General features: G+C 41.2%; 1 protein-coding gene across 4 annotated transcripts in view; it reads left to right on the forward strand.

The window, feature by feature from the left end:
- AMPD3 (adenosine monophosphate deaminase 3) overlaps positions 1 to 18,149 on the forward strand; it is a 56,150-nt gene extending 38,001 nt beyond the window's left edge. For all 4 annotated transcript variants that reach the window (XM_014051689.2, XM_087717977.1, XM_014051687.2 and 1 more), the window contains exons 12-16: positions 3,320 to 3,483; positions 5,679 to 5,799; positions 7,790 to 7,963; positions 14,086 to 14,196; positions 14,881 to 18,149. In XM_014051689.2, the coding sequence (XP_013907164.1) occupies positions 3,320 to 3,483; positions 5,679 to 5,799; positions 7,790 to 7,963; positions 14,086 to 14,196; positions 14,881 to 15,057 (747 nt within the window). In that variant the 3' untranslated portion in view covers positions 15,058 to 18,149. The remainder of the gene's footprint in view (positions 1 to 3,319; positions 3,484 to 5,678; positions 5,800 to 7,789; positions 7,964 to 14,085; positions 14,197 to 14,880) is intronic.
- Positions 18,150 to 18,495: the final 346 nt, after the last annotated feature.

An 18,495-nucleotide genomic window follows, 5' to 3' on the forward strand; every position in this document is an offset into this window, starting at 1 on the left:
GAAAATGCACCAGTCCCTTGAAATATGTTATTAAAGTATAATTGTCTCATTCTAATTTACTGAGGTATAGTGGGACTGGGCAGTTAATTTAATTATTTCCATATATTTCAGTTTGGATGGATTATATAAACTGGCTCTCCTTTTGATGTAAAAGAGAATTTGGTTGAACAATTTCAAAATCTGATATAAAAGAAGACATTTTCTAAGCTCAAACTAAATCAGCTAGCAACTTACTAGCATGTTAATAATATATAACCAATTCAGTATCAACTAATGCAAAAGTGCTTTTTCTAAACAGAGAAATAAAAATATGAATCTATAGTATGGTATGATATTAAATGAATCATTACTGACTAGTGTTAAAATTGGTGTCTAGACAGGTGAAATAAACTCTTGTCTGGTTTCAGTATTTACAACTAACAAACTCACTGAAGGATAAATTGGAATTCTCATATTAATTGAGAAAATTAACTACTTAGCATCAAACAGAATGGGAAATCTAAAAGTGGTGATGAGAAATAATTATAATCTTTTAAGAATTTTTTATGATAAAAGAAAATTACAAGGTATTAGAGAAGTATTTAGACAAAGTAAAATCTGAACAAATTTGTTCTATAAATATCTATTAATCCTACAAAATACAATATGAATTGCTTTTTAATCAGGGCATTTATTCTGGATAGAGGATTTAAATTTGGAAATGTAGAGCTAAAGTCTCCAAATATTTCATTCTGTAATTGGTGGGACTATAATAATTTTTTATGTCTCATTTTACACATATCTTACACCCACACACTCTTTAATAGTCTTTGTAATGTAAGTAGTTTAATTGTTATCAGGAAGCTTTGGCAGAAAATTCCCCATCTTATTACTCCCAATTCTAAAGGAGGAAAGCTGAGGCAGCAGTTGTTTGGTAACCTCAATGACCCTGAAACAGGTTGCTTAGTGTCTTGCTGAGATATCATAGCAAGTTGGACCAGATAGATGGGAGAATATTTGCCACAAGCAGTGCTCCACTATTCCTTATAGCTTTAAGTCCTTACAGGTGTTGTTAACGAGCAGAAGTTCTAGGATGTCAAACATCTGCTTTTTATTTGACAAGCATGCTCAGACTCTTGGCAGATTTAGTACCATCTTCTCTCAGTAGTGAATTCTACATCATTCTAAGATCTTGGGGGGGGGGATTACCACTGACTGATCCCATTCAGGATTTATAATTAATCTTTTACTGCTGGATCTGTAAAATAGGCAACACCCTGTTCTGTTATAGAATTCTGTTATAGAATTTCCTGGACTTGGAGAATTATAATAACCTACTGCGATGTGAACAAGTGATATACTATCAATTCCATCACCTACAATGGAATATGTGTTCTCTAACCACATATATTTGATTTTCAGTTGTGGACTGAAATGAAGAGACCAATAAAAGAGGGACTATCCGGTGAAATATCACACATACATATTTTGCAGGCAACCTGGAGACTTTCAGTGTATTAATCTAATCTATCTTGAGTATCAGTCAAGTGTTTGAAAAAATGTGAGAGGGTAAGAGTAGGAAACCTATAGATGCCACTCTTCTTTCTTATTTTTGCCTCTGTACAAATATTTGTATATAGACTGTGCAAATTGAATCTGTGCAGCTGGGAACCAGCAGAGCTCCATTAAATATTGCCAGGACATGGAAGGTCTGGATTTATATAGTGGTGGTTCTAGTTAATTTGAATATAACTGTCCCCCTTTGAAGCAACAACTAAATGTATTTGAAAAGGGGGATACTTTATAAGGAAATCTAATCTTTTGGAAAACAAATATGTTACAGTCTCAGGGAGATTGGGATATCCAGGAATGAAGTATTGCCCAGACATGTGACAAGATTCCCCATAATCATTTCCTGAGAAAGGCAATAGTTAGCTCTAGTAAACTTGAGTGTATCAGCAACATAGCAATGCATGCATGTTTTTCTCACTTAACTATTGATTCCGTGCTTCAATTGAAAGGACTAATGCCCAGCTCTTATTCTTAGGACTCATATCTCTGCATACTGCATTAGATAATTTTTGAGAAAGAAAATCAGACAATTTACAAAGACTCCAGCTTAACATACTCACTAAGAAGTGAAGGCTGGAATGCGTTAAATCTGATTCACACAAGATTCTATGTGAAATTTGATTTTTGATATTGCATTACTGTTAAATTATTTTGACAATAATTTTATGTATTTTCTCTGTAAATTTTTCAATAGTCTTGTAAATTGACTGCCTTTAGACTCAAATATGTACATTCATTGGGACCATGATAACATAATTTTAATTGTCCCAGCATGCAAGTATTATAATCTCATAGTCCCTCCATTAGAATCCCACAGCAGGAGCTGTGAGATCTTGTTGTTAGAGCTCAGATTCCCACAAAACACCTTTACTAGATTATCTGCCTGTTATTCTTCACCACAAATGCTCCTATTTTGTTTCTTTATTTAGAAGAATGGATCATTGTAGTTCATGATTGTTGGTTCTGAATTTTATAATATTTTAAAGATAGCTACCGTCTTCTCTCTTTCCTGGGTTTTTAAAATATTTGCAGAAAGCTTACAATTTTTACCACATTAGATCTCATGAGAGCTTCAGATTTAATTTACATAAAAGAAGAGACCAAATTTCCTGATTGCTTATTTGTATCCTATGACTATCATTAAGTTGTACCTTATGATTCTTGATGAATGTGTCTTTTTATGTACATTGAGAGCATTTGTACCAAAGACAAATTCCTTGTGTGTCCAATCACACTTGGCCAATAAGGAATTCTATTCTATTCTATATTTAACTGCTTTGATTCTTGTTAAGGAAACTTTGAACACACAATAATGCCTTTTGGCCTCTAGATGGTGCCAACAATTCTAGTCTGCATTCTAAAATATGGTTATCCAGTGCACCTTTTCTTTTTGCTTATGGTGTTCTTATTCATTTGGCTATATGTGTGAACATTCACTTAATTTTCAAGAGATAGCCAATAAAAAGTTATTTTGTATAATAGATTTAAGGCAGCATTAGGTTTTGTAGTACCAACAACATACTATACAATTGTACAACATACAATTATGTAGATGCAAATTAATCACCTTGTGATGGTTACCCTATAATGGCTTGCATTATTATCACCATCATTTATATGCCATTTAACTCCCAGAAACATTTCAAAAAGCAGTTGAGACCTTATGATCATAGCAGTTTAAATTTTAATTTGTAGCAATTAAGTTAGATGAGTCAGAAAACCATACACACATTATTCATACAAAAATCTGTTTTTATTGAATTCTTAGGTGACAGGGTTTGATAGTGTGGATGATGAATCAAAACATAGTGATCACATGTTCTCTGAAAGGAGCCCCCATCCTGATTTTTGGATTAATGAAAAAAATCCTCCATATAGCTATTATTTGTATTATATGTATGCAAACATCATGGTTCTCAACAACCTTAGAAAGTAAGTAGTAACATTTCTATTTTCATGTTTCTATAAGTTTGGTAGAAAGGTATGACAAGGAATTTACATCATGGTTTCGTAAGATAAACAAAAATGCATATAATTTATCTCCCTTTTAAAATTTATTTTGCCTCCTATTTAATTATACAATGAAGACATGCTGGAGTTCTACACATTAGGCAAACATTGTCCTAATAATAAATTCCATTACATCATCTTTTGGAGGTAGACAAACAAAAAGTTGGCTATCTTATAATTCTAAACAAGTCTTTCTTAACCTATGATGTTCTTGGGTTACGATTTGTGTCATCTGTGAGTTTGATGGGGAAATTGAGAGATTTTGATTATAGTCTGAGAAACATCAATGCAGAACCTGTTTGTTTGTTTGTTTGTTTGTTTGTTTGTTTGTTTTGGACAAAGTTCCTTTTGCTAGGTAAGGAGAGGATAACTTTCCAGACTGAAGATCATCAGTACTTGAAATATACATTCTAATTTTCATTTTAACCTCTTTTGTGATCTCTACATGGAATCATTTTATCAGCTTTAGCAATGAAGCGGTAGCAGAAGCTCAAATTTCGGCATTACTTGTGACAGCGTAGAGTCACTTTCAGTATTATTTCTGCAGCAGAAATGCTTAAAATTGTAATTACTAATCTGTAGAATCGTGTCCGTGACTTCACAAGTGACATTCCTCTGCCTTGCCTGGAGCCCTTTGTAGTTAAATTATTGCAGTGAACCTGTAATCTGCACAAATAGTACAGATTATCCATTCTCTCACAGACGTTTGTTTGTTTACAAATCTGTTCGCCTACTAATCTTCATATTAAGCACAAAATCGGATTGCAAACACAGAGCAGCCGGCTGGTGTAGACTGATTTCAGCTGGAGAGAAAGGGTGAAATTAAGAAATTTAAAATGAGAAAACAAAGTAGTCAAGACTTTCAAAGCGTGTTACGTATAGCGTATTTAGAGAGTAGCATTTAAGCCTTGGTAAAATATAATATAAAATAAAACTAAGTTTCAAGAATTGAGACAGAGCTGTGGTCACAATATAATATTTGAAGTAATTTAATCTCTACTGGTGCCACGAAAGTTAGCCCACTGGCAGAATTATCCTGCAATGAGTTATTTGAGCTGCAATCACAAATGCCTATCTAATAAAATGGAGCACTTATCTTTGAACAATTGGATAAAGTCAGCCTAAACCATTTTTAATCTGAAGCCCAGCAGCCACTGAGCCCCTTCCTACTCCCTTAGTTGAAATGATGTGTGTGTGAGTATCTTTAAGTCAGGCTAGGTTATGGGACTGTCCCTGATAGAGGAGGACTTACCTCAGAATAATTTAGTATACATATTGTGGTCCATTGTCACATGTATATTTTTGTATATATGTACCATATATACTCGAGTATAGGCCGACCCGAATATAAGCCGAGGCACCTAATTTTACCACAAAAAACTGGAAAAGTTATTGACTCGAGTATAAGCCTAGGGTGGGAAATGCAGCAGCTACCGGTAAATTTCAAAAATAAAAATAGATACCAATAATGTTTTTGAATATTTATTTCAAAGAAAAACAGTAAACTAGCGGTGTATTCAATGAAATACTTCACTCACCTCATGATGCTGATGTCCCGCTGTGATGATGATGTCCCGTGCAGCCGCGGGAGCGATGTCCCGCCTCCTATGACACACGGCACAGTGATTCCTATCATTGGATCACTGTACCAGAGGAGGTGCCACATCGCTATGTGGCTGCTTGCCATAACAAGGAGGAGGTGGGACATCGTTGCAGAGCGGCAGGAGGGGGAGGAAGGGGAATCGTAAGACAGCCCTGCATTACATTAGAACGTGAGGAGGGGGGATGGTGTGGTGCGCGCTGCGCGGCAAACTGACACAGAGGGAGGGGAAACTCACAGGGGCACTGGGCCATTCACGAGTGTCACCCAGCGGCATGGCCCCACCCCTTTTTCTCCTCCATTTCGGGCAAATTTTTCACTGACTCGAGTATAAGCCGAGGCGGCTTTTTTCAGCCCAAAAAGTGGGGTTAAACTAGGCTTATACTCGAGTATATACAGTATGTATATGTATATTTTTGCACTTCCCAACAGCTGATGTGAGATGTATCATTATGATTGGACTTGGGATTTCAGAATGGCAAGATATGACGCTAATTATATTTTAAATTGTTTATAGGGAGAGAGGCATGAGCACGTTCTTGTTTCGACCTCATTGTGGAGAAGCTGGATCAATAACTCACCTGGTGTCCTCCTTTTTAACTGCAGACAATATTTCCCATGGATTGCTCCTGAAGAAGGTATAGTAATGGTTCTATTGCAGCCTCCACCAATCTGTTGCCCTCCTGATAAATGAATTCTGCTATCCTAGAATTGTCTGGGACTTCTGAAACTGAACTCATACCTTCGAGAGTCATCAGAGCACTGGAAAACTCTTAATAGAGTTTAATTTATGGTACTTTAGGCTAGGTATATTTATACAGGTAGTCCTCTACTTATGAACATAGTTGGAACCAGAACTTATTCATAAATAATGCAGTCATTAAGTGAGTCACACCCAGTTAAGCAAATAATGTGGTACTTAAGTCAATCATGCAGTCTTTAAGTGAATCTCACTTTCCTGATTGATTTTTTTCTGGTCTGAAGCCCCCTGGGAAGGTTGCAAATGGCAATCACTTAACTTCACTCACTGCAACTGTTATAAATACATGCTAATTGCCAAGCTCTCAAATTCTGGTCACTTGCCTTTGGGAATATTACAATGATTGTAAATGTGAGGACCAGTTATAAATCACTTTCTTCATTGTGTTCATATTTCAAAGGATTGTTAAATGAATGGCTGTAACTTGAGGACTACCTATTTACATCATGGGAGTATCTGGGATCTATAGATCCCCATCTTCAAGTTTGATATAAACAAAGAAAGATCCTTATTATCTGCAAAGCATACTGTTCTGCATTTTAGGATTGTTGCCTTTTTAAAAAGATCTGAAATCAAGAGTCTCCAACCTTGCCAAGCTTTGCTGGTTGAGGAATTCTTGGAGTTGAAGTCCACAAGTCTTAAAGTTGCCAAGATTGGAGACCCCCGCCTTAAAGGACTCACAAGGCTTACAAGATACGGTTCTTAGGGAAAGCACCTCAGGTATAACTCTCATAGGACCACCCTGACTAAATCCATGTGGGCTTATTGCTGAGCGAATATATGTGTCTGATTATTACAAATGGGAAGCTTAAAGGACATACTTACTTTTATGTGGTTGAAATCAATGGGATTTATAAAAAGCTTACTTTCAGTTGAATTTGTGTTTGTGTTTGTAAAGCAATTCTCCACTGGGTGGCAGATTTCAATATAATTCTGACACAAGCTGTTCTAATTGAGAAATATTCTATTTTATTGGACCGCAAACATGAGCTTCCTTAAGGACTTTTTCCAGACAGTTGTATTTCAAATAATAAACACATAACTGCAATAGTGTTCTGGTTTCTCATTGATAAATAGATTGAACAGGAAGATCAAAAGCTGGCTTTGGAAGAGGTAGCTTGTACTAAAGGCACAACTCAATCATCACAGACAGAAAACGACCTTTTATTTCCCACTTCAGCTAATGCAATGTGTGTTTTAACATCTCAAATCTCTGTTTAATTTTTTCATCATAAAAATACATTTTAAAAAACAATCAAAATACATCAATGCAATGCAAAATAAGGGTGTATAGTTGTATATATAACAACTTTGAGAGACCGCCTCCTGCCAATTACCTCCCTGCGTCCCATCAGATCGCACAGAGTAGGCCTCCTCCGAATTCCATCCGCCAGTCAGTGCCGACTGGCGACTACGCGGAGGAGAGCCTTCTCAGTTGCAGCTCCGACATTATGGAACAACCTCCCCGTGGAGATCCGTACCCTCACCACAGTCCAGGCCTTCCGCACAGCCCTCAAGAACTGGCTATCCCGTCAGGCCTGGGGATAGGATTACTCTCACCCCGCCCGAATGTTGAATGAATGTTGTGTTTTTATGACCAATTTCCTTTAATCACGTTTCTTTTCTTTTTAAGTCTTGTCGTGCACTCCCTTCCCTTTATTGTTGTAAGCCGCCCTGAGTCCCCTCAGGGAAAAGGGCGGCATATAAATTTGCAATAAAAAAAAAAAAAAAAAAAAACTTAACTTGTATAATGCCAGAGGGCCGGGATCAAGCTGTAAAAATGGTTTTCCATTTCCTCTGGCTGAATGTTTCCTTTCCTGTTATCTCTGTGTAAATGAATAATGATTTTGGGTGTTGTTTTTGTACAGAGTCCAGTCCTCCAGTATCTTTATTATCTTGCACAAATCCCCATTGCCATGTCTCCTCTTAGCAACAACAGCTTATTCCTGGAGTATTCAAAAAACCCACTGCGAGAATTCTTGCACAAGGGACTGCGTGTTTCTCTGTCCACAGATGACCCCCTGCAATTCCACTATACCAAGGTAATTTGCATGAAAGCAGCTTAAGTTTTATTTCCATCTGAAATGTCAGTTGGTCTTACCTGAACTGCATGTCTCGAAGATGGTGTGGGAGAAGTCACAACTGGATATTAACACTGCCCATTTGCCCAGAGACTGAGGTAGAATTTGAGGCCACTCCTTCTACTCCACCTTCTGACTCTCCAGATTAACCGATGGTCCAGTTGAAGTAGAACCTGGGAAGGAAGGGGACAGGAAAACACCCAACTCCTTCCCCAGGCCCTGACTGACCAGTAACTAACCAACTCAGGCCCCCCCATGCGCCGGGACGCACCTAATGAGCAGGATGTGACTCCTCCCACGCCATCTTCGAGACATGCAGTTCAGGTAAGACCAACTGACAGTCTCCGAAGTGGGCATGGGAGGAGTCACAACTGAGACATACCAAAGCTAGATGTCCAGGGGAGGGAATCATTGGGCCTGAGGCCCCTGAGTGACCAGCACTCTTAGAAGAAGCCTCATGCCAAAGGATGCCTCTGTGAAGGCGTAAGCATCCATTTGGTAGTGTCTGATGAAGGGTGAGGGTGAAGACCAGGTGGCCGCTCTACATATATCCTCGATGGGTGCCTGGGTGGCCTAGGACGCGGAGGTGGCCGCGCCCCTGGTGGAGTGAGCAGTGATGCCCTCAGGCACCGGGAGCCCGTGCACCTTGTAGGCCTTGGAGATGGCTAGCCAAATCCATCTGCTGATGGTGCCCGGAGATACTTTCACCACTCGGGTCGATGGCTGAAAAGGGACAAAAAGTGCCTCCGACTGCCTGAGGGAGGCGTGCGTTTGAGATAAATACGCAGTCCCCATCTTACGTCTAGGCGGTGCAGGATCTTTCCCTTCCCCGGCAGGTGCTGGACAGAAGTCCAGAAGAACCACCTCTTGAGCCCTATGGAAGGGGGAGTTGACCTTGGGTAGAAAGGCTGGATCAAGCCTGAGCATGACCCCGTTGTTGTGAAAGGTGCAGAGGTCCATCCTGGCGGACAGGTCGTTGAGCTCGGACACTGTCCTGGCAGAGGTGATTGCTAGGAGGAAGACCACCTTGAGGGTCAAGAACTGTAGGCTCACCTCCCTCAGGGGCTCGAAAGGCGCCTCCATTAGCACCTGGAACACCGTGGGAAGATCCCAGGTGGGAAATCTATGGACGACAGGGGACCGGAGATTGACTGCCCCTCTGAGGAACCTCTTTATGACCGGGTGCTGGGATAAAGGTTGGGCTCCCCCCCCCAAGTTTGTGGCTAGGGCTGAGACCTGTCTCCTGAGGGTACTGTGGGCCAGACCCTTCTCCAGGCCATCTTGGAGAAAGTCCAGCACCGGAGGAACTGACGCCAATGTCTGGTCTACCTGTGCAGAACAACACCAGGCTGCAAAGGAGACCCAGGTCGCATCTTAGATGCGGGTGGTAGATCTCTGTCTAGAGGCCTCAATGGTCCTGATGACCCTGGTGGAGAATTGGGTCTCTCTTAGCTGCTCCCGCTCAAGCGCCAAGTGGTCAGATGGAGCCACTCTGGGTCCGGATGCTTCAGAGTTCCCTGGCACAGAGCCACCTCCTCGCGGGGAATCCTCCAATGGGGGAGAACCGACAGGCCCACTAGGTCTGCGAATCAGGGATGGCTTGGCCAATGAGGTGCCACCAGGATGACCTCTGCCCTCTCTAGCACTAACTTCTTCAGAGCCACAGGAAGAAGGGGAAGGGAGGAAAGGTGTAGAGAAGTCCCAATGGCCATCTGCAACGTAGGGCGTTGATGTCCACCGCTCCTTGAATCGGGAATCACGAGATGAACCTCGGAAGCTGTGTGTTCGACGGAGAGGCAAAGAGATCCACTGTCGGCCAACCGAATCTGGCAAATCCACTCAAAGATGCCTGGATGAAGCTGCCACTCTCCGTGGTCTACTGTCTCCCTGCTGAGCCAGTCCGCTTGTAGGTTTTCCACGCCGGAGATGTGTTCTGCCCGGATCAACAGGAGATTCCGTTCCACCCAGATCCCCAGGCTCACTGCTTCGTCACGTAGTGCCATGGAATGGGTGCCTTGGCCGCCACGTTGTCCATCAGAACTAGGATGTGCTGTTTGGTGCCTTGAAGTGTTGAAGGGCTAGGTGGATTGCTCTGAGCTCTAGATGTTCCTCCATAGGTCTGAGGGTGTCCATCGGCCCTGGGCTAGCTGAGACTCCAGGTGTTCCCCCACAGCTGAACAGACTTGTGTCTGTCATAAGGACCAACTTGTCTGGTTCTCTGAACAGGGAACCCTTGGCCTGTGCCGAGGACATCCACCAGGGGAGGGAGAGAAGGACCTTGGGTGTCATGAAGATCTTGAAGCTTGTATCGCTTGTCCCATTCCTCTGGTGTGGAAGCAGGAACCGCTGTAGCTCTCTGGCATGCAGGCGGGCCCATGGCACTATCCCGATGCAGGAGATGAATTTCCTGAGGGGCCTGGAAAGAAGAGCTACGAGTCTTGTGAATCTCTCGAATCAACTCCACAATACTGTCCCTATGCTTCTGAGACAGGAACACCTCGCACTCCACCAAGTCAATGATGGTCCCCAAGTGTTGGAGCCTGGTGGTGGGAACCAGGTGGTTTTTCTCGAGGTTGATTGAAAACCCCAGGGTCTGCAGAGTGGAGATAGTGAGACCCAGATCCCCCTCGGCCCGGTAAGCTTATGTGGCTAGGACGAGGATGTCATCAAGGTAGCAATGTAACCAGACCAAAATGGTTTGGAGGTGAGCTGCTGCCATGGCTAGAACCTTGGTGAAGGTCCTGGGAGCAGATGCTAACCAGAAGGGAGGGCCCTGTATTGATAGTGGGTACCCCCATATGAGAACCTAAGGAACCTACGATGATCTGGGGCAATCATGATGTGGAGATAAGCCTCCGTGAGATCAATGGAGGCTAAGAAGTCCCCCTGCCTGATTCCCTCCAGGATGGACTTGAGGGAGGCCATCTTAAATTTACAGTAGACCAGCCTGGAGTTTAGAAGCTTGAGATCCAAGATAACCCTCCATCCCCCTGAGCTCTTGGGAACGACAAACAGGTTGGAATAAAATCCTGACTCTTTCTTGCCCCCCCCCCCGAACCAGCTCCACTGCCTTGATATCCAGCAGGTGCCGGATGGCCTTGCGCATGAGGGAGCGCTTGGCCAGGTTCTTGGAGGGGGGGGGGAAGATCAGGAATCTATTCGGGGGATGGGAGCAGAAGTCCAGTCGTAACCCAAATCTAACAGTCTGCAGAACCCACACATCAGAGGTGATGCGATCCCAGCGGTCCGCAAACAAGGTAAGGCAGCCGCCAATCGGGTGATCCGAGCTTGAATCACTTGTTTCTGCAGAAGGGGCACCACTGGAGCATCCACAAAAGGAACCTGTAGGGCTTGGGTGAAGGAAGCATTAAGAATGTAAAATCTGCGATCATTCCTCCCCAGAGTGGGGAAAGTACCTGGTTTAGCCCACTGAGACTTAAGCACCTCCAGGAAGAGGTCTGGGGTAGGAATCTCCTCCTTCTCAACCTGAGGCCTGTGGACAGACCCCTTCTTGGTCCCCCCACTGTTGTTAGGAGCAGCAGCCTGGTTAGGATCTGGTGTGCTGTCCAGATCTGCCATGGCTTTGGCCTTGTGCAGCAAGGAGCTGAATAGGGGGAAGGGAAGCTCCGTTATAGTAGGTGCCTCAGGAATCTGAGGGTCCTCATCTTCAGAGAAGCCAATGTCCTTCTGCTACTCCTCTTCCAAGCCAGACCCTTCACTGGCCATGGAGGGGGAGGCTGATCTGTGCTCTCTGGAAACCTCGGAACTGGGTTGGTGGTGTACCAAGAGAAGACTTTCACCTAGACGCCTGAAATTGGTGTTGCATGCCCGTGGCAATATCCTGGGCAATGGCTTGGGCAATAATATCCTGAAAACTCAGGAAGCTCTGGAAAGGCAGGGATGAGGCTGGGGGGCTCCAAGCTGAGGCTGCAAATTGAGGTGCTAGACATTGTCTGGAGGAGCTGCCAGGCCTGTGGCCAAAAGGATCCCCCAAGGCCCCTGCAGAGTGATCAGACGATAGAGGGGGATAAGGGGCTACCCCCCTTCTAAGACTATGGGGGAAGCCTGGGGAACCAGGAGGGGCCTTGGCCATGGGAGAGATCCTGCAGGGAGAGCGTGACCTAGGAGGAGAAGGGCTGATGCTATTCCTGCTCTGTCTGCCAGCAGCCCTGGTGGTGCAAGCCTCCCTACTGGGGATTTTCCTTGCAGATTTTGAGTTGCTCTTCTTAGAGGTGGACCTCCCCCTGGTTACTGGGTTAACCCCCTGGGAGGTCCCCTCGCCCGGATCGGAATTGCCTGGTGATCTAGGGACCACCACTCCCCCACTCCTTGTGGCATCTGCCATTGCTTTCCTACTCATGATTCATTGCCTCACCACCTCCTCTCTTGATTCTCACCGGCCTGAGGGCTGCTGCGTGGATTGGACTTCCTTCGGTTCCACATGCTCCGCAGCCAAGCTGCCGATCCGTGGCACGAAAAACCGGCCCACCGCTAAACAGCTGGGGCCCTCCCTGGATCTCTGGTGAAGTACTGGCCAAGGGTGCCCTCCTAGGCACTGGCGGTGGTCTTGAGTTCCTGCGGCCTCTAAAACCGGAGCACCAATCCTTGCTCTCCTCCACATGCGCCTCTCAACAATGGCCGCCGTCCAAGGTGGCGACCGCTGATCACGCGGTCTGGTCACCTGAGCCACTGTCTTCAAGTCTGGTCCCACGATCTATGCTGAAACAGAAAGTGCGAGGTAGCGCCAAGCGGCGTGCAGGCTGGAGCCCCCACACACTGCCGACCAGCAGCTCGGGAGCTCCCACTAACACAGCAAGCACAGCCTGTGACAATGCGGGAATACCAGAGGCACAGGAGAGAGGGGTGAGAGGAAAGGGCTTAAGGAAATCAAGGTAGCTTAAAGGAATCGTCTGGTACCAAATGGAGAGCCAATGAAAAGAACTCCTCCTGGGCCGAAGACTGAGGTTAATCTGGAGAGTCAGAAGGTGGAGCAGAGGGAGTGGTCTCAAATTCTACCTCAATCTCCGGGCAAATGGGCCATCTTAATACCCAGTTGTGACTCCTCCCACGCCCATTTCAGAGACCCATATTAATTTAAATGTTTTCTTATTAACTTCAGCAGCAGCTCTCCAATCTTACATATATTTATTTGAAAGCAATAGTTTTCAGTTATCATTTCACTTCATTTAGGACGGTATAGAATTATATTCACAATTTAATCATTTACTATGTTTGAATCCTAAATGTTAAATCCTGGAACACTTGTAATGCTCATAATGCTTTTGTTTCTCAAGTTATTCTTCCTTATCCCATCTGCTGTGTACTGAACCATGGAGTATGGACTCCAGTCCCCTAAGTCCTTTCTTTCATGTCATTTCACCATTAAAAACTAGAATGTCTGAGTCTTTCTACTCTCAAGTTTTCTTTGCCGTTTGTTTTCCGCTTCTCTGAAATGTTCCAAGGTTGATCCAGCATGTCATTAGCATCAGTCCTGCAGCTGGACTGTGGAGTGCACATGTGAGCGTGTGGTCTGGTTTGGGTATAACCAATCCATGAAAATCTAAGAAAGAAAATGATCAATTTTCAAAAAGCAGTGCTTGCAGAAATAAATTTCACTGTGTAGTGGCTGGAGTTTCCACCACTCTCAGCAGGCTACTCAACTCTGAAACTATAAAAGTTGGATCTTGCCAACTATGATGAGAGACATCTGCTGATAAAAGGGTGAGATGAAATTTCTCCAAATTTTCTCTGAACACTTAGTCCTGCTTCCACTATTCTTGTGGAGTCACCAATTCCCTAGAGCATGAGTGTCAAACACGTCTTGTCACATTGCTGTCATGTGACATATCACGATGTTTTTCCCTTCACGGAACTGGGATGGGCGTGGCCTGTCAGTTTGACGCCCCTGCCCTAGAGAAAGTGTTCAGGGAACATAGAATACAGCAAGGGAAGAAGAAAATAGAAGAGCTCTGCAAAATTAGTTTCCTTTTACTAGAAATGGTCCCTTTGATTTCAAGCTATTGGTGCAAAATAAATGAATGTATTTGATAGCAAATCATATATTTTTGTATGTATAATTGAAGGAAGCACTGATGGAGGAATATGCCATAGCAGCCCAAGTATGGAAACTGAGTACTTGTGACTTATGTGAAATTGCAAGAAACAGTGTACTACAAAGCGGCTTGTCACACAAGGTAAATTTACTTGGTTTCTGTAAGCACCAGAAATTTGAAGATGTATGGGACAAACTAGGTGGTGCATTTAATATATTTTATTTTTATTTATAAAGCCACCAGAGGCCCTTATCATCGCACATAATAGGAACATTTTAGCTAATGACATTTTTCTGTAATGGTGTTTTTCCTCAAAGGACAAATAACTAGGCTGCATAATTTTGATGAATATGTGGGATAGAAGTGATTAAATTCTGATCCCTTGAGCTTTGTTTACAGCATTGATTCACTTTTGCTGCTGTATGAAACAGAAAAGTTGACATGAATTTACAGATGGGGCATTGCGGGAGGGGAGGAAGTAGAAAAGTCCCATAGTCATGATTGCCATCTAGACTTTTTTCACACTTCCTGTAGATGCCGTTGTTTACATATAGGCTTAACGTGTCCTTGATTTCTATCAGACTTGTCCAATTTACTGCATTTCAGATCTGTTAGCCCACTCAGAATTCCCATCCGGCTTCATCAAAGGCTATCTGGAAATTTGGGGAGTTTTGGTCCAATATATTTGAAGGCATAGTTTGGGGAAGGTAGAGTTTCACTGATCTCTAGTTAATTTTTTAGTGTATTGCTGCAGAATAAAATAATGCCTGTTAGAAGCTGCTACATGAAGTTGCAAATAGTATCTTCTTTTCTCTGTTTCTCTAGGAAAAACAGAAATGCATAGGTCTAAATTACTGTGCTGAAGGGCCAGAAGGAAATGATATTAGAAAGACAAATGTTGCACAAATTCGAATGGCTTACAGATATGAGACTTTATGCAATGAACTGAGCTTTCTGTCTGATGCGATGAAGACAGAAGAGATTACAGCACTGTCAAAATAGCCACAACCAACAAGTCTGAAGAAAAGAGAGAACGTGAGCTTTTGCAGGACAGAAAGTCATCTGATCACCTGAATTCTTAGGTGACACCAGAATTGCTGCAAAACCAGTTTCTGCAAGTGCTTACCTTAAATAGGACTGTTGTAGATGCAAGATGCAGGCTTCTAGCTATGTTGTTTATACATTTAAAAGTACATTCTAACTCTATTCATTATAGGTTTGCATCTCAAGATACATAACATTCTGCTTTGAAAAAAGGGAGACAGGACAGCAGCTTTTAGTAGCACACACGGACCAGTTTTCTCACAATTTTTCTCATATTGGATTGATGGCACTTTAAACATTAACTTCTGTTTAGATTTCAGGTTCTGATTGTACACAGTACTGTAGTGTCCGTTAGTTAACAAAGACTATCCTGGATTTAGAAACTAAAATCTAATATAACCAAAGATCAGCACATCGCTCATAGATGTTTAGTGGACATACAAATACTTGGCTTTTCCAGATGGGCCCTTTAATTGAAGTGTAATTCGATATGGTAACTTCCTGAGGCATCCAGGTATAAGCCAGATACCTGAAAAATGCAAATCAGATGTTGATATATCCACCAGGATTTGCTACATGATACAGTGGAGCTTTTTCAACATATTCATATCAACATTTCACTTTATTCACCATTGAGACTTATTCCACACCTTAATTCTTTTGATATAGAAGATTAATAACTTTCTTATCTATGTATTAGGAAGTATATTTACTTGCTAATATGCATTCATTCACATTGGATTATCAACATTGGCTAAATTTACTTTTTTTAAAATTAAACAGGTTTGTTCTAAAAATTGTTTGTTGAATAAGCCAGTGACTTTGACATAAAGCACTAAGTTTTAAAGCATGGTTTATACTTACATCAGCAAGATTAATTAATCTTGTTAACCAAAACCAAACCAATCATAATTTGGTATAATGTGAGGTGTGAATGAAGCTGATAGAACAGAAAGCTGACATGCATAGATTTAACTTGCATTTTGTAGTTTGTATTAAATGCACTAAAAATAAGATGTTTGATAGCTTAATATGCCATGTAATGTAAGGAGTAGATTTCGTTGCTACTTCATTACTATGATGTAAAAGTGTGGGAACTAGAATTTAATGATTTATCAACTGCTGTAGGTAGTGTTAAAATTTTTATATGGAGTTTATTTTGAATATTCAGACTTGAAAATGAACTATTAGAAGCAAGTTTTGAGTTCTGGAAAGCAGTTATATTTAATTACTGTTATTGGTGGTAGTTACCTGTTAGCCTTTTGAAATACAGTAAATTAATAATTCTAAAAAGGGAAGATAGAAAGTAAAATTTGTCACAAATTCTAAACTTCTTAGGCAAAAAGGGAGGAGTAACAAATTTATCTCCCTGCACTTACACTTTTTCTAATTTAAGTATTACTGTATTGTGAAAAAAAGTTGTACATGTTTTAATGCAAATTGGTTGGAAAGATATTTCAATTTCATAAGTGCAAAGTTATTTTCATTTTTTTCTATCCAGAAGAATGACTATCCTATCCAGGTTTACTTCACATCTGTCCAAATTTAGCTCTCCCAATCCAATAAATGCAATTTGTTCACAGAAGCAGGGGCACAGGAATCTTTCCACAAAATAATTATAAAGGCAGCTCCTGTATTTGGAACTTGGCATTCTATTCTGGGATACTGTAGCAGATGAATAGATACTTTCAGCTTTGACCAAAGATGACCAGGACAAATTACATCTTTATCTTTGTTGGCTAATAACAATTCAGGTTCAGAACTTGACCTTATAGCCTAGTTTATCAATGCTTGACAGATAATCTAAATTTCATTTCACTTGAAAAGTGATCTATTTTGGTACTAGAAAATATCCATTATATAATTAAAGAAAGAACACATCTGAAAGTTTTAGTTTTCTTTAGTACTTCTGAGTTTTCCTTTTATACCATTATTCACATTAAATTGAAAATTGTTTATAAATGTATTAATTGCAATCGCTGGTTACTTTTTTTTCCGTCTCACAAATTAGCTGGAGTTGGTGAAGCAAAGAGAGTAGGTTTTTCAAAAAAAGGAAACCTTGGATTCCACATTGTTTTTGTTTTAAAACTTTACAAAATTTAAAAAAAAACACTGCTTTAATAAAAAGCAGTTTAAAGCACACTCACTATGGCAAAGTATTATGCAATTGTAATGCTTGTACAACAGGAATGGCTAGTCCTAACTACACAGAAATCCTGTGTTTTCAGTATGACCAGCCCTACTGCTGGCAAATTCTCCAGTATCTGCTCTGGGCATGGACAATCGCTTTGGAAGCTGTTCAAGAGTTCTTCATTTGTTTATCTGCACAGCTGATTCAAATAAATCAGTTCTGTGTATGCATATTTATGTAGACAGCTAAGAGCAATTATGAATAACACAAGTGGAAAAGACATAACTGGTTCAATAAGTTGAGATGTTACGCTCAGTAGGAACTCCTGCATATTTGGAAATAGCTTATTTGCAAATTCTAGTGAGCACCAAGTGATTTTAACAACATCAAAACCAGATATGGTTTCTACCATTCTTATTGAGATGTATGAGATTAATGAGCCTTAAAGTAAATTCTACTGAATTTACAAGGGTTTAAAATTGCACTATTATTGCGAGTTCTTGAAATATTTTGGTAAGCTTTATTCCTTAATTATGGTACCACCTTCCTTGAATTATCACTGAAGGCCAGATATTTTCTTGAAGGGAATTACCTATTATGCTTTTTTGATGGCTTAGACTCTATGGGTGAAAGTTTAGCTGTCAATTTTGTTTACTTGCACTAATTATTTTATATAATTAAAATAATTGTATTGTTTCTACATGGAACTTTTGGATGCTAGAATGCTAACATGACCTGATTAGCATTCAAAGAAATTCTTGCTAGTTTAAGAGGGATTATGGGAATTAAGTCCAGCTTAAACAAGATAAATGGTTTGAGTTACACATGTACACTATGTATTTTGTTGTCTAAAATATTCAGAGATATGTGTAGCATGAAGAAGCTTAATAAATGGAAATGTTAAACATTTATAAATATATTCATTGATGTTTGTCCTTTTCTATAACCCTAAATGAAGTCAATTTTGGCTGATTATTACTGCCATACATATTACTGTGTTACAAGTATAGAAAAACAAGTATAGAGTTGTATGGGGCCTTGGAGGTCTTCTAGCCCAACTCCCTGCTTAGGCAGGAAGCCCTACACCACTTCAGACAAATGGTTATCCAACATCTTAAAAACTTCCAGGGTATGAAGCTCACTAACCCACAAATTCTATGTAGCTATGTATGTATGTGTATGATTAAAAAAACAACACAATACAATGCAATGCAATGCAATACAAGAAACACAGTGTGAGTAGTATTTTTCTGGTTAGCCATGTA

The sequence above is a fragment of the Thamnophis sirtalis genome, unplaced genomic scaffold, assembly GCF_051295495.1.
Source record: "Thamnophis sirtalis isolate CommonGarterSnake01/CBP01778 unplaced genomic scaffold, rThaSir2_p1.2 scaffold_1, whole genome shotgun sequence".
In the NCBI taxonomy this organism is placed as follows: domain Eukaryota; kingdom Metazoa; phylum Chordata; class Lepidosauria; order Squamata; family Natricidae; genus Thamnophis; species Thamnophis sirtalis.